The following is a 16,207-nucleotide window of genomic DNA, read 5'->3' on the forward strand; positions in this document are numbered from 1 at the left end:
GGGGGGGGGGGGGGGGGTCCACAGATCGCACCGCTCGTCTCCCTGGAGCAAGAGTTTATGGGTGGGGCAGGTGGCGTTCTGGCTGGATGCGGCCAGGCCCCGAATGCACCTGGGAGCTGGCGTGTGCCTTGGAAGCTGAGGGGAAATGTGAGCCCCTGGGTCCTCTCACCGGCTCGCGTCCCTGGAGGTGAGGGGCAGAGGGGCTGCCTGGGAGGCTGTAGGGTACACATGAGGCCCAGAGCAGCCCATGGCCATTGGCTTCCGAGAATTTATCTTGGCCGTGTGTGTGTGTGTGTGTGTGTGTGTGTGTGTGTGCAAGAGGGAATGTTTTCTGAAATGCAGAGGTGGGCCTCCACAGCCATGCTTTTCTGATCTGGTGTCTGCTCCAGAGTTGGAAACAAGACTGTCCAGCCCTCCTGGGGCTACTCACTTCCCGCCATGTTTTTCCTTCCCCTGAGGCCGCCATGGCTGGCACCTTCCTTTGCTGAGACCTGCCTGGTCCCATGTGGTAGCCACGAGGCATATGTGGTTGTGGGCACTTGAAAGGTGGCTAGTCCGAATTGAGCTGGGCTGTAGGTGTAAAATGAATACCCATGTTGAAGACTTGGCATGAGAGGAAGATTGTAAGACAGCCTATTCACTTTTTGTATTGGGTGCCTGGGTGGCTCAGTAGGTTAAGCGTCTGCCTTTGGCTCAGATTATGATCCCAGGGTCCTGGGATCGAGTCCCGCATTGGGCTCCCTGCTCAACGAGGAGTCTGCTTCTGCCTCTCCCTCTGCTGCTCTCTCTCAAATAAATAAATAAAATCTTAAAAAAATTCTTTTTGTATTGATTACATAGCTGACTAATCACATCGTGAGTAAATTGTATTATTAAAATTAATTTTTTCTGTTTCTTTTTTTAAAATGTGGCTACTAGAAAAACCATTACATGCGTGGCTCATGTTATAGTTCTCTTAGGGCCAGCTTAGAGACCCACTGGTGAGGGGAATCTTTTTAGCACAGGATCAGGGCTGCCTTGTCAGCCTGTGGCGGTGCCTGGAGAGAAACGCAAAACTTACGACCCGACACCAGCTTGGCACCTTGCTGCCCCCAGAGTACTAGTCACTGCTCCATGCACCGAGCAACCCCACGTCCACAGTGGTCGCTTCTCCACAGCACTGCCGTGACCGCACAAACCATTCCTTTACCCTCTCCGTACCACCCCCGCCCCCGGGACCCCCAGGAGCCGCCCATCACACTTAGAATAAGATCCAGAGCCCGATTCGGCGCCCAAGGTCCTCGGTGAGGGGACCCCAGCCACAGCTGTTCCTTTCTGTCCCCTTCGTCACCAGACTCACTCCTGCCTTAGATGCTTGACAGAGACCCTCCTTCTGCCCGAAGCCCTCTCAGCTCTCCCCTGGGCTGGCCCTCCCCGGTCTGGACCCTCTTTCACTGGTCCCTCCTCTGAGAAGCCCCCCGAGCTTGACTTTCCCCTCCTCCTCCAGCATTACCGCGTCATCGGGTTCTGTGCAGCCCGGCCCTTTTCAACCTCCCAGATGATCTTGCTCAGATGTTTGTTGACTTGCTTATTACCTGTCTCCCCTCCTAGCTCAGTGGCAGCCCCTGAGAGCATGGACTTTGCCCGTCACGCTCACTGATGTGACATCAGTGCCAGGTACCCGGCAGGCGAGCAATAAACATTTGTTACACGGATGAACGGATTTAGTCGTCAGCAGAACTCCATGAGCCTGGTATGACGACTCTCCCATTTTACAGATGAGGAAACTGAGGCAAAGAGAGGAGAAACAACTAGCCCAAAGTCAGAGAAATGGAAAAGAAGATAGAGCCAGGATTGGGGTCCAAGGGCTGTTAAAACCAGATGGAGCAGGGGCCAAGAAGTTTTGTGGGGGTGCCTCCGGCCACGCCCAGGCCTCTTGCTGGCCATGCCTGGCCTACCTCCATTTGAGTCTTCCACGCCGGCTGGGCCTCTGTCCCGGCTGGGAGCTTGGGCTCCAGGCTTGCTGAGATGCACAGAGCCAAGTGCGGATTCTGGAACATTGGCCCTCCTGCTGTCTGCCTGGCCGCACAGTGAGTGTGGGCAGAGGAACTCCTATCCCCCTTTGCAAGCCAGTCAGCGGGCTCAGTGCCCTGCTCAGCCCCGGAGAGCTCAGCCTGGCTCAAGAGGGCTCGGCCAGGGGCGGGAAGCTCCCATGGCCACAAACAGGTCTCAGGCCCACGGAAGCCCCCACTGGGGGCCGGCCGAGCCTGCTGGAAAGCAGTGTGGCCCATATGCAGCCACGAGGCCCAGTCTCCCTCTCCACAGGACGAGGCTGCCAAGCTGTGGTCAGCAGCCCCTAGGGCAACTTTAGCAGAACTTCTAATTTAATTTATTTTTTATTTTTTTGAAGATTTATTTATTTGAGAGAGAGAGAAAGAGAGAGAGCGAGAGAGCAGGAGGAGGAGCAGAGAGAAAGGGAGGGAGAAAAATCTCAAGAGGCTCCCTGCTGAGCACAGAGCCGGACACAGGGCTTGATCCCACGACCTTGAGATCATGAGCTTGAGATCATGACCTGAGCCAAAACTAAGAGTCAGACACTTAACCTTGACCGACTGAGCCACCCAGGCATCCCCATTTTAGTGGAACTTTTTGATGGTGGTGGTGACTTCGATCCCTGCTCTGATCTTGGCTGCACTGCCATAGTTTGGCACCAACGGTTTGCAGCACACAGGTGGCCAAGTCCTGCCATCCCCCACAATGGCTCTGCCTGCGCACAGCCGAACTGAAGTGTGGCCCCTCTACCTCTCCACTCCCGAAACAGGGGATGTGGTGGCTGGAGGCAGAGTAGAGTGGAGGGGAGTGTCTGCAGTCAGCAGTAGGGCCCACCTGCGGACTGCACTGGCAGTGTGCTAGGCCTTGGGGGTCATTGTCCCCCGAGGCTCAGCCGAGGACTTAGGGACACAATCGGAAGGCATCCGGAGGCTCCTCTGCCTGCATTTACCGGGTTATTTTTGTTCCGGCAGAAGCTAGCATTGTCTGGGAACCTAGGAATCGGAATACAGCTCTCCCTTGCCTGAGCCCCGATCTGGGGAGGGTGAAGGGCATGTCTATCCCAGCTAGGCCTGCAGGTGCCTGCCATTTAGGCTGCAGGGGTGGGGAGAGATGAGTTCAATCAGAACAGCTGTGCAAGGCCCCCTGGCTCGCAGGCTGCTGCCCAACCCTCGCCTGGATGCAGCAGCCCCTGACATGCACTCCGCACTCCAGCACGCTGGAAGAAACAGGTCCTCCTTGAGCGCAAGGCCTCGTGGGAACTTGCCTGTGCTCCATGAAAGGAGGGATGAGGGGACGTGGTGGGTTATTGATAGCAGCGCAGGAAGGGGTTGGGAGATCGCACGTCTGTGTTATGCCTGTAATGACTGCCGAAGCCCCCATGTCCCCCTGGACACCCTTCCCGCCCCCGCATGCCTCACCTGGGGACAAGTCAGCTCTTGGCTCAGTGGGACACTGGTCTCATTCTCTCACCTGCTCGTAGAGGTTTCTCATGAGCTCCACGAAGCTCTGCAGGCCTTTTAACTTGGTTTCCAGTTCAGTCCGACGAAGACACTCGGCATCCAGGTCCTGGGGGTGGGAGCAGTGGTGAGTGCCAGGGGAGGGAGGGGGTCCCAGGGTGGGAGTGGGGTGCCCATCTGCCTGGGGGGGGTGATTGCCAAGGGAGCCCCGGCTCAGTGCCTGGGAGGAGCAGCGGGGTGAGGACAGGTACCCGTGTCTGTCTGCGGTCCCGGGACTCAAGCCTCTGAGGGCTTGGCTTGGGGAGCCTGAGGGAAGGAGGGCAGAGGGTCCGTGAGGACAGAGCCCCTGGGGCAGGCTGGGCAGGCTACCTTCTTCAGCTGGACGAAGGTGAACTCCATGTCTGTGCGCTTGGAGATCTCCTCCTCATACCTGGGAGGGGGGAGGGAGCGAGGCAGCAGAAAGAGAAAGAGAGAGGCCACTTAGCGGCAGGTGGCCGGAGCTTGGGGTATGATTAACCCCCTGGAGCGGGGCTCAGGGCCTCTGCTGTCCCATTTGGTGCCTTGTGCCAATTAGAAAAAAAGTGGCCTTTGCCTCGGGTGGATACAGCCCCTCGTCTATGACACATGCCTTCTAAGCCCAGGACACCATTCTCTCGCTCCTTCGGATGATCAGCCAGTCCTCTCCTAGGGGCATCTGTCCCCTTCCTGGCTCTTTCTCATATCCACCTCCTCCAGGAAGTCTCTCCTGATTGCGCGGCCCTGTCACCCTTTGTTCTGTCATCTTTTCCTTATCTCCTCCCCCAAGAATCTCCATCTCCAACAAGCTGTGCCTTTGGTCAGGTCTGCTCTGAGCTGTCTGCTCACAGCTCACCCTCTCCCCCCTCCCCACCTCCCCTCTGCCTTGTTAGCTGGTAGGAGACCATTGCATCATGTTCCCTCCAGAGGGGCGAGTGTGGATGTTGCAGTTAGATAGACCCCCATTGTGTTCTTGGGCAGGTAACCGCACCCCTCCTTCCTCGGTTTGGCCCGTCTATTAGGGTGTGTGTGTGCACGTGCGGGGTCGGACCACGCCCACCCGACACCATGACAGACGTGCATAATCGATCCTGCATGAAGGTGGGCTCCCTCTCTTAGATCTGCCTCCTCCTTCCTCTACCCCACCTTGCGTTTGGAACAAGGACACCGCTGGATGAGGGTCGGGCTCTCTGGTCTCTGACCTTAGCCCCTCCCTCTCGTCAAACCTCTGTCTCACCCCTCTCTGGGGTGAGTGTCCGCCAGGCTTCTCACCCTCAGCCCCGCCCACCTCCGTGGATGTGCAGATTCTGTGGCCTCCTGTTTCCTTCCCTCCATTCCGGGGAATGCCTGAATCACTGGCGGCTCTAATTACAGCCGCCTGCCCGCCCCAGTCCCTGACCTCACGGGCAGGGGTAGCGTCACCCATCGCCCACGTCAGCTGGCTGGACCTGCCACCGCTCAGGCCCTGTTTTCCCCCAGCCTTTACCAGAAGCTGAGGGGAGCAGACCCCAGCGGCGAAGAGCCCGCCGGTACCGGGTCTCTGAGCCTCGGTGTGCTTAGCACACGCACCTTGCCGCTGCTGCCTTGGCTTCCCAGAGTCTGCAAGGGGCTCTCGGGATGCGGGTCGCGGGCGTGGGGTGGAGGGTGGGCCAGGGGGGCTGGTCTGCAGTCTGGGGCCTACTAGAGCCAGCACAACTCCCGGAAAGCTTTCCTCGTGCCCTCTTCTGTGCAAGTGAGCTCCACAGCCACACGGCTTGGGGTTAGATCCTGGTTCCGTGCTAACTAGCTGTGGGACCTCGGACACGCTGCTCGTTGTGCCTCAGTCGTGACAACAGTGATGTCACGAGGGTTATATAAGTTAATCCACCGAGTGTTTACAACAGCACATGGAACCTGCTAAAGCTGTTATTATCACCTGAGCTCTGCTCTCTCTAACACCAGGCCCTGGCCCTCAGCCCCTCTGCCTTGGCCTCTAGCATTTCTGGAGACAAACACTGGGAAGCCTCATGGCAGAGACAGTGGATGGTTCTCTGCCCTTCCATCCCAGACTTCCCACTGGGAATTTGGTGGCCTCCGAGGACTTCCCTGCCCTGGAGGTGGGGGTCTAGAGAGCTCCATGGTGAGAAGCCCCTCATTGGCTGGCCCTCCCTGTGTAAGCACAGTGGTCAAGGCTCTGCCCTTCTCCCCTCCCTTCTGGATAGCAGAGCTCTGCCTGCTTGGGGACAGGACCTTGGAGAGAGCTGTCCAGTGGGGGTTCTCTGAGGTGTGGAACCTCCTCCTTACCCCTCATTGTCCTTCCAATTCTTTCGTATGGCCTTCCCTTTTCACCAACTCCACTGGATTTCAGCCCTAGTTCACACCTTCAACCAGATGCTCTTGTGCAGTGAACCTCCTGCACAACCATACATGGCACCCCTGAGTCACTTGCTATGTGGCCTTGGGCAAGCGATTTCCCCTTGTGGGGCCTCTGCTTCATCCTTAGTAAATACAAGGGTTAGCTAGCTGATCCTTGGGGTCCTGGCTACATCAAAGCTTCTGGAAGTCTCTATCATTATAGAGACTTAGGTAAATACTATTTCCTCCACTCCACTCCCAATCCCCTGACAGTCTGCCAGCCACCAGTTCCCAAACCCATTCTCAGCCCTTTTCAGCTTGTCACACCCACCCCGGCCCCCCCACCCCCAACTTGTTTATTTCTAGGAGTGAAGCTGATCTCATCGGCCTTGTAGAGGCAGGGCACACCCCTCCCTGTCAGGGCTTGGCCTGGCGTCTCCTGGCTCCTGGGGCCCCCCAGGCTCTACACAGTCAGGCTGCAGCTTCCCTGGCTCTGGCCTGTGGGTCTAGAAGCCCTCCAACCTCACCTCCCCCAAGTCTGGTGGGTTTCCTACCCAGAGAGGGGAAGAGAAGCCCTAAGCTGAAACAGCAAGCTCAGGCCGCAGATGGAAACCAGGCAGCTGGCCAACTGAAGAGGCTGAACCAGATTAAAACAAGTAGAGTTTGTACAGAACTTCCAGTTACGAAGTGCCTCCGTGGATGTGATCTGGCTGGGCTCACGGAGCAGCCTCATCCCACGGCTGGCTGGGGTTACGGATGGGCTAGTGCACATGGCTGTGTGACTAAGGACAACTCCCTGCCCTCTCTGGGTCTGTGTTTCCTTCCCCGTGAAAGGACAATCCCAGGCCCCCACCCAGCCATTCTCTGATTCTTTGAGGGCCAAGGAGCTGCTAGACATCAGTGAAAGGAATCTTGGATTCTGGTGTGCTAACACGATTCTCCTCCTCATGATCAGATGTTGAAGCGAGGCAGCTCAGAGTGGGCAGTGAGGTTCCCCGTGGGTTTCTGTAGGAACTGGTAGGGCAGGGGCGGGGGGAGAGGTGACCCCTTGGCCCCAGAGGGGCCCAGCTGTGAGGAGGAGCCCAGGTCAGGGTTGCAGATCATGCTTGTTGGTCAGAAAGTTCTAACTAGGGGCGCCTGGGTGGCACAGCGGTTAAAAGCGTCTGCCTTCGGCTCAGGGCGTGATCCCGGCGTTCTGGGATCGAGCCCCACATCAGGCTCCTCCGCTATGAGCCTGCTTCTTCCTCTCCCACTCCCCCTGCTTGTGTTCCCTCTCTCACTGGCTGTCTCTATCTCTGTCAAATAAATAAATAAAAAATCTTAAAAAAAAAAAAAAGAAAGTTCTAACTAGATCCACAGGTGAGGACTGAAGCCCCCAGAGTGGGGAGAGCTTGCCACGTGACCATCTCCTCTGAATATGGCCTGAGCAGGGGAGGTCACAAGGAGAGGTGGTGGGCGAGCTGAGCCACAGCCTAGACCTGGCCTCCTGACAGGCTGCCCCAGCCCCGCCTGGCTGGCAGTTCCCAAGACTGCAGGCCTCACCTTGGGTTGGCAGAGCTTGGGGCAGGGCCAAGTGCAGGAGGAGGGGAGGGGAGGGGTTCAAGCACAGCCCACCCTCCCTCAGCCAGGCTGAGGGCCTCCTCAGAAGGAGACTGGACCAAAGGAAGGAACGCAAGGACACAGCCTCTCTGCTCTGTCTCAGCCTCCAAACCCACTGTTTGGTCAGAGATGTCACCTCTCCTCCGAGGGACCCAAGCACCTGGTCTTGTCTCTCCAGACTGCAAACCTGTGTCAAGGACTACTGTCAGCCTTCTAGGGTCTAGAAGAGTTGCCATTTATGGCTGCCGAGCGCCATGCTGGCCTCCCAACTTCCTCCTCATGCCAGCCTCGGGATGGTTCAGCGTTGCCATTCCCACTCCACACAGGGGGTACTGAGGCTTGGGTGTTGAGCAGCTTGGCCGAGGTCACAGAGCTAGTGAGGGGTGGGGGGCCAGGAGCGAACCCTTTCCAGTCTCCGAGCCCCTCACAGGCTGGGGCTGTGACTTTCTCATCTCTCTAGATCCCAAGGCCACCATTGAGGTCAGGCTTGCATTACCTACAGGGGATTGCTTCTTTATGCCAATGGACCCCACCGTTTCTGCCCCCTGCCTGGCCCCGCTTCCCTTTCCAGCCCACTTGAGATCAAATTTCCAACTCATATCCGAGGCAGGAGCCCATCCGTTGCTCTAGCTGGTGACAGTTTCCCATTGCCAGTGGGATGTGTGGGCGAGAGCAAGCGTGTTTACGGGCACAGGAGGAGGGGACAGGGGACAGGGACTGCGATGGTGCCTGGGCCCGGCAAGCACGGGGCTTAGCCGTCCGTCCACATAAGACTGACTTGGTTGCAAGGGGCACTGTTTGGGAGGGTTTAGAATACTGGCGGGCACATAGTAGGTCCTCAGGAAGCACGTCTGTAGCAAAGTTTAAGGATGTTTTCTTGCTTTCCAGCTCGGGTGCCCAGGGCCTTGCATCTGGGTGCAGGCTGGTTCCCACCCTCGGTCCCTGCCCACAGTCCCTCTCGGGTGCACCCTACCTGATTCGAAACTCCTCGACCTTCTGGAGCACCTGCAGCAGGTTGGCCTCCAGCTGTCCCCGCTCCTGGCTCACTTTGCGCAGCTCCTCCTGCAGCCGGCCCTGGTACTTCTCATAGAGGTGCCCGAGGTCGAAGGTGCCGGAGTCCTGGCCTTGCAGGAAGCGCCAGCGGGTCTCCAGCAGCTGGTTGCGCTGCTCCAGGGCCTGCACCTGGGAGAGGAGGGGAGCAGCGGTGAGAGGGCCAGGCGCGGAAGGGTCGGGCACGGAGGCCCCGGGCCAGCCAGTGAGCCCGCATGGGGGTGTCCCCGGGCAGGGGCAGGTCATCTGCTCTGTGCTCGCCACCCGGGCCGCACCGGGTGCGTTCAGATCACATCTCCAGCTGCTGAGGGTTTGTACAGAAGATGGCCAGATAAGGAGGGAGCCAGAAAAGGGTGGAGTCAATTAGGAAGGTTTCCTAGGGGAGGAGCGGGGCCCGAGAGAGGAGGGAAGGGGCTGAATGTGCCAATGAGGTGACAGGCCCTCCATGGCCGCCTGGGGCTTGGGTGGGAGACCCCAGGGAACACAGGGTGTCAGAGGCCTGTCTGCCATCCCCCCACCTGACAAGCCTAGTCTCATCTTGCTGTGGAGGCTCAGCAGGGTAGGGCCTGGGTAGTAGCTCATTGTGAATCCTCCGGACAACCCTGGACTTGTAGCCTCTGCAAGCCTCAGTTTCCCCAGCTAGAAGTTGGGGCTGACGTGGCCTGCCCTGGCCACCTCTCGGGGCTGTCTGGGACAGGAAGGCGGGATGTGCTCCGGAACAGTAATACTGGCAAATGCGTCCCCTACTGCGTGCCAGGCCTCGTTCTAGATGCTGGACGCCTTGGCCTCATTAGATCCCCACAACCTGATGGGTTACGTGTAGTCGTCTGCCACACTTTACAGAGAGGCTGCATAACTTGGCCAAGGTCACAGAATTAGCAAGGGGCAGAGCCAGGTGTGGAACCCAGGGCAGCGGGGGTTTAGAATCTTTTAACCCCCACAGCACGGGGCTCCTGTCTGCGGCTGGAGCCACCGCGGGCCCTGGGACCCACCTGCCCTTCCTGGACTGGCTTCCGTGGGAGCCCGCATTGTCTTGAGGGTGATGCCTGGGAGGGCTCTGGGCGCAGCGGCTTCTCTCAAACTGCCTGCTCTCTCTGCTCCAGGGGCTCCCACGGCTCCCAGCCCAGCCACGGCACGCCATCAGGATCCCTCTTGAATCCTCTCGTGCCTTCCACCCAGTGCAGCCCAGCACAGCCTTGGGAGGCCCCCTGCCTCTGCCCAGGGTGCCTGTCCTCTCTAGGCTCCAGCCTGCCTCTGACTGTCCTTTCCACCATCCCCAACCCTCCCGTCCCCCCCCCGCCCCGTTTGCCCTCCCAGCTCCCCTCCTGCAGGAAGCCTGCTAGAACCACAGCTCAAGGGGCACCAGGCTGGCTCAGTCGGAAGAGCATGTGACTCTTGACCTTGGGGTCGTGGGTTTGAGCCCTACATTGGGTGTAGAGATTACTGAAATAAATAAAAGGAAAAAAAAAAAAGAATTACAGCTCAGAAGAGCCCACCCCCCTTCCTTACAAGGTCCTCAGTTTATCTGAGAGCCACCTGCTCTCTTCTTGGAATCCCTACCATTTGGTGCCCATGTCAGGGGCAGCTGGGAGAGATAGCTGGGGCCTGGCTCCTCGGCAGGCTGTGGTCACGAGCGAGCTGTGACAACCAGCCCAGGGATGTTCCCCGTGACCACGAGCAAGCGGCTGGCCGCCCCCCGCCCGCTGCTGGCACTAGCTCCAGGAATCACATCAGGAAGTGCCAGAGTCATAGCCAGGAGCCTTTCGCATCACCTGGTTTGTACTTTTAATCTACAGAGCGGGAGGTGAGGGCCCAGGGTGGTCAAGGGACTTGTCCAGGATCACATGGCGACTTGGAGGCCAAGCTTCCCAGGCAGACCCGTCTGATGGCCGCTGCCCACTCTGGACCTTCATGGACTCCCTGTTTCCTTTGAATTTGGGGGCCAGGTGGGCACTCCTCTTTCTTTCTGTCCTGCCCACATTCTTGGGTTTTTCCTGTGACACCCTACCATCCTTGAGAAGTCCCCTTTGACATTCGCGTAGACAACACCGGCTGGAATCCTGGGCGATGGCCTTCGTGGGCTGTCACTGCTGGGCTTAGCTCCCATTTGTACTGGTATGTTCTACTCACAGCCAACCTAAGCCTGCAGTCCGCTGTTGTCACAGCCAAACAGGTTCCGTAGGGATGTCAGTCTAGAGGGTTTCTGGCGTGTGTGAGAGCGATCCCTGGTGGGGGAGATACTTGCTCACTCCACCTTCCTTCCGTTTTGACAAGCCAGAGCCCTGTGTTTACACTGAGGGTGAGGTGAGAGGAGAGATGTGAGGCTCCTTCCTCCACCCATAAGCAACAAAATACCCTTTACACCAGGAAGTCCTTCCCTTAGTCTAACCTCAATTTCCTATGCTTCAGTACTAGCCGCTGGGAGATGGCATGCATTTGGCTAGCTAGTCCAGCCAGAGGGCACTTCTGGTTGCGAGAGATGGGGCAACCCTTTCTCCTGCTGCCATGTGTGTGTGTGGGGGAGTTTCTTGTTGTCTCAGTGGGTGGGGATGGAAACTCATCCCCCATCCAGAACCTTCCCAGCACCAGGCTCCTCCCTCTCTGGAACAAAGGCCCAGGGAGGGCTGGGTAAGCGGTAAATTACTCTAACCTGTCCAGGCTGCTGATCGCTCACCTCTTAGTCCCCTTCCTCCCCATTCTGGCTGGCCCCCCTGCCCTTAGATCATAGGCGGCACTCTAGGAGGGGCCTTAGAGGGCAAACCCCTGGTCTACCTGCCTCCCATTTTACAGGGGAAGAAACTGAAGCCCAGAAACACGAAACTCACTGTGACCCAGCCCCACCGCCCGGCTGAAAAGCTGGCCCAGCCCCGGGGTGGGGAAAGACATGCTTTTTGTACTGGGCACCGAGCAGCCCCAGCTGGCTGGAGCTCCGGGCTGGGGGCTCCCCGGGGAGGGAGGCCTCAGATCCCAGGCCCATGGTCCGAGCAGTGAGCTTACAGAGTTGTGCCCCTGGGGCACACAGGTCCTTCTTCTCCTGTGGGGGGTGGTTGTTGGGTATCAAATCCCCTGCCCTCCAGGAAAAAGGCTGGTTTGTGCCCTTCCGCGAGCAGACGTCCACTGCGCGATGGCTCTGGTGACTTCCGGAGGCCACACAGGCCCACGGGAAGACATTGTGCCCATCCTTCTGTCTCTGGGCCTTTCACCATGCCTCTTAGGTCCCCTTTTTACAGACTCCTCAGGTGGGCTGCTGGCGGTCCTTTCTCTGGTCCCATCACCATCCCATCTGTGGTCTGCACTTGCGGGAGAGAGGGACCAGTAGCCTCTGTGGGATGGCACCGCAGCCTCTCCCTGCCTGCCTCAACCTCCCCTCCTGCTGCTGCTGCTTACTCCCCCTCCTCTCAGGACTGTATCCCTACCCATCCTGCCACTGGCACAGGCTCAGGGCCGTTTACAGAGCAGGAGCAGAGCAGAGAGGTAGAATGGGAAGCTCAGAGAGGGTAAGTGGCTTGCTCAAGGAAACACAGCCTGCAAAGGGAAGAACCAACACTATTCCAGGGACCCTTGGCCGACTCTTGGGGGTCAAACCCCCATCCTCTTCCTCCTCCTTCTCTTCCTCTTCCTCTGTCTCCTCCTTGGTTCTCTCTGATTTCTCTTGGTGCCTCAGAGGGCCCAGAGGGGACGAGGAGTTGAAGGGCCCCTGTCTGTTTCTTCTCCTTGCCTGGAGCCCCCAGGCACGCACTGCTTACAGCATCTTGCCCCTGGGCCCACACATTTCTTTCCAGCCCCGAGCGCCACTGCTACCCACAAAACTCTCCCACCCCCCGTCCGTCTTCTCAGGCTCCTGCCTGGAAGGGGCCAACTAGGTTCAAGAGCTCCCCGGGCTGGGCCCATTTACAATATTTGTAATTTAACAAACAGAACCCATTTGGTACATGGTAAGTGCTTTTTAAATGTTTTTCAAAAATTATTCCATTTGATCCTGACACGCCCATGACACGGATGTGTACAGAGAAGCAGAGAGGTCAAATAATTTGCCTGAGATTAAACGGCTGGTCCGAGGGGGAACCAGGATTCCAATCCAGGAACGGCGTTTCCCTCGGGCCCTTGAGGCCTTTACAAGGAGGCAGGGAGGGTCATGAGCTAACAGACCCTCTCCGTAGAGTTGCTGGATCAGCTGGGGCTTTGGGGCCCCAGCGATCAGGGTCCCAAGAGGCTGGCACCCATGGCTCCTTGCGTCCTACCCTGAAGAGCATCTGTCTCCAGGCCAAGGCTCTAGGGTTGGGAGGCTCCAGTTCTGCTAAAGACCTCAGAGGGCGTCGCCCTGGCCCCTGGGCACCGGACCCCAGCCCCTGGGGCCCCCTCCCTGTGCCTACATCCCTTTCCCGTTCCCAGGGCCGAGGCCCAGGGTGATATCAGCCCTGGCATTCAGAGAGAAAAGCCACCCATCCGAGCCAAATTACATAGCTCATGAAGCATTCCTTTTAAGGGATTAAAGCGGTTTCGAGAGGAGGTGGCTGTTCAGAGCCCTGCCTCCCGGGGCAGCGGGCTGCTTTCCTAGGGCACACAGCCCAGCGGTGCAGGGCTCGCGCAGCCTGCCGGCTGGGGCCGGGGGAGGGAACGCCCCCCAGGCGGGTGGTTGTCCTTCTCCAGCTGTCATCTCTCCTCCTCTTTCCCCGGCCCTGGTCACCCTGGGTGTGGGCGCGGGAACGCGGGTCTGGGAACGTGAGTTGGGCGGAGGGGGAAACAAGCCCACAGACCTGAGTTCAAGTCCAGACTGTACACTTGGCGGTAGTATGACCTTGGGCAAGGCACTTAACCTCTGGGATGCTGTCTCCTCATCTCTGCAGTAGGAGAAGGAGCCCCTGGGGAGTGTGGCCGTGGGGGCTAATGACACACATTTGCCAAGTGTCCGCAGAGAGCTGGGCACAGGCACATGTTCCATACATGTTACCGTCTTCCCTCTGCCCCTCTCCACGGATGCCCGCCTAACGGGGGACCCTTGCAACATGCAAGGAAACACTGAGGCAGGGGGACAGGTGTGGATAAGGACCGAAGCGGGTACAGAAGGATGGGACTCTGGTGTCCTGAGTAGGAGGGAGAAGCTGAGTTTTCCTCATCTGTAAAATGGACATAAAAGGACTTCTTTCATAAGGTTGTGGAGGGAAACCGAGGTAAATATGTCAAGCATCCAGCATGGTGCCTGGCGTGTAGTTAGCAGTTCGGGCAGCTGTTACTACTAGGATCCTTGTTTCTGGGCAGGGCAGGGGGGCAGAGCTGGGAGGGCTGAGCAGGAGAGGTCTCTTGGAGGAGGTGAATCAGGAGGGGGTTCGGGAGGTGGACAGGACTTTCTCAGAGCTCTTGAAGTCCATGACCTGGTACAGAGATGGACAGGAGTACCTCACACCAGCCTGCTGGCCAGGGCAGTGGGGTTTGGGAAGTCTGGATGCCAGGGACTCACTTCCTTTCTCGTGTGGGTGCTGGGGAAGCCTGGCTGTCTGTCTGCTTCTGACTCGCAACATTGATTCTTGGCATTCCTATCTCCTGACATGCTACCACAGCGCCCCCTAATCCAAAGCCTCCTTCTGGAGGCCCCAGGTGCCCCTGTGGCTCTGCTGGCACTTCTGACCTCCAGAAGCTGAGCAGGGCTGAGGCCTGGAAAGGACGGCGGACTCTTGGGGGCTCATCTCCTCTGGCCACCTGCCTTGGAGTCGGATGGCAAACCCTGTCTCCACCAGCCATTCCTATGGGAGGGTATCCTCCTTGCCACACTTGGAGCTCCTCCCTAGTGTCCACCTGGGGGACAGTGACCCCAAGCCACGAAGCACATTATTACCCAGACATCCCTCAGAGCCGTGCCTGGGCCTCTCTGTCCCCCAGTGCCAGGATGGCTCAGAGACTACCCTCTCTGCTCAGAGCTAGCCTGCCGGCTCCTCATTGGCTGGGGTCAGGGGTGGGGCGTGATGCTCGAGAAATACAGCGCTCAGCCACCTGCCCAGGTCTGAAGGTCCCTAGTTTCCAGGACCCAACCCCCCACCCTTCTGCTCACCTTGCCAATCAGGGAGGCAAATTTATCATTGAGGACCTTCATCTCCTCCTTCTCCTGGTTCTTCTGCTGCTGGATGGCTGGGTCCACCTTGAGGTCCAGGGGCACCAGCAGGCTGGGGTTCACGGTCACCTTGGAGATGGCGCTGTAGCCGCCTCGCAGCCTAGGAGGCTGCGCGAGCTGAAGCCTGGCCCGGGTCCCAGCTGCCCCATCCCGAGGTCAAGGCGGGGCCGCCTGCAGGGTCACCTCACAGCTGCTAAGGCTGCTGAAGCCAACGACAGCAGAGCGGCAGGCCATCGCGGCCCCGCCCGGGACGCGGAGGGCACGCGGGTGCAGGTTTCTTTGAGGGGTGGCAGGCAGCTGGCTCTGGTCACAGGCAGGGCAGGCTGGGGACTGAGGAGCAAACACCTGTCCTACAGTGCTCATTAGCTCCAGGAGGGCGGGACGCCTCGCAGCCCAGCCCGACCAACCTGTTAGATGATGCGATGCTCCCGCCCCGCCCCCGGCAACACGCACATCTCTTCCCCGCCTGCCTGCTTGAGGGGGCTGCTCACAGGCCCCCCTGTCCAGCTGGGTCTGGCTCCGGGAGGGGAGGGGGCAAGGCCGGGCCAGCTGGCGGGCTGGGTGGGGGTGCGGTGGTGGCAGAGGAAGGGCAGACCCCAGGAGGAAGGAGAGAGAGGTGAGAGAGAGAGCACCTCTCACCGCAGACCTCACTGCATACCTGAAGGCTGACGTATCTGGGCTCACATACTTCTGGAAAAGATGAGGCAAGCGCAGGCTGTGTGCTCCCAGAGTGCAGGGCAGCCATCCTGGGCGGCGTGCCATCCTGGCACTAGGAAACAACACCTTTTAATTTATCTTCTAGCTGTGTAAGAATCTCCCTGGCTTATCTTCTCTTCCTGTCTTCCTCCCTCTCTCCCTCCTTCCTTCCTCTGCCCTCTGGTCTGTCTGAGCATCTTCTAGCATGTCCCAGTGTCTGAGGCTGGAGGGGAAGTAGACGGCCACGACCAAGAGCCCTTGGCTTTGGACAAGGGCGACTTGGGCTCTGGACTCAGCCTGGCTGCTCGCTGCCGGTGTGACCTCAGGCAGGTTCGCTGACTTCTGTGTCGAGGTCGAACATGCCCCCTGCCAGGAGAGTCCGTGTATGCACAGAACTTACTGGAGGGGAGGGCACGAAGCCCTCGGTAAATGGTGGCTAAGACGGGGGGGGGGGCACCTTCTGGGAGATCGTGGGGCTCGCACGCGGCTCTTCCTTGAGGGCTATGGGAATGTGCCCCTGCCCCCTGCCGTCCCCCTCCTCTCCTTTCCTCCGTCCTCCCTTCTCCTTCCCTGTTTCATCTTAAGAATGAAGTATCTATAGTGGCGCCTGGGTGGCACAGCGGTTAAGCGTCTGCCTTTTGTTCAGGGCGTGATCCCGGTGTTATGGGATCGAGCCCCACATCAGGCTCCTCCGCTATGAGTCTGCTTCTTCCTCTCCCACTCCCCCTGCTTGTGTTCCCTCTCTCGCTGGCTGTCTCTATCTCTGTCGAATAAATAAATAAAATCTTTAAAAAAAAAAAAGAATGAAGTATCTATAGAAAAGATGCCATGTGGTCCCACAGAGCCCCAGGTGGGGCGGCAGAAGGTTCAGTGAGCCCAGAGTGCCCCCTCCATCCCGCCTTCCCGAGGTTCTGGGGAC

General features: G+C 58.6%; 1 protein-coding gene across 2 annotated transcripts in view; it reads right to left on the reverse strand.

The window, feature by feature from the left end:
* The window catches only part of KRT80 (keratin 80), a 16,513-nt gene extending 7,726 nt beyond the window's left edge, over positions 1–8,787 (reverse strand). The window contains exons 1-3 of one of the 2 annotated variants that reach the window (XM_040642499.1): positions 8,410–8,784; positions 3,858–3,918; positions 3,502–3,597 (exon numbers count right to left, since the gene is read on the reverse strand). In XM_040642499.1, the coding sequence (XP_040498433.1) occupies positions 3,502–3,597; positions 3,858–3,918; positions 8,410–8,732 (480 nt within the window). In that variant the 5' untranslated portion in view covers positions 8,733–8,784. Of the gene's footprint in view, positions 1–3,501; positions 3,598–3,857; positions 3,919–8,409 lie in introns of both variants that reach the window. The other variant, XM_040642500.1, reaches the window with a different exon arrangement.
* Between the last annotated feature and the right edge of the window lie 7,420 nt (positions 8,788–16,207).

This window comes from Ursus maritimus, unplaced genomic scaffold, assembly GCF_017311325.1.
Source record: "Ursus maritimus isolate PB19 unplaced genomic scaffold, ASM1731132v1 scaffold_26, whole genome shotgun sequence".
In the NCBI taxonomy this organism is placed as follows: domain Eukaryota; kingdom Metazoa; phylum Chordata; class Mammalia; order Carnivora; family Ursidae; genus Ursus; species Ursus maritimus.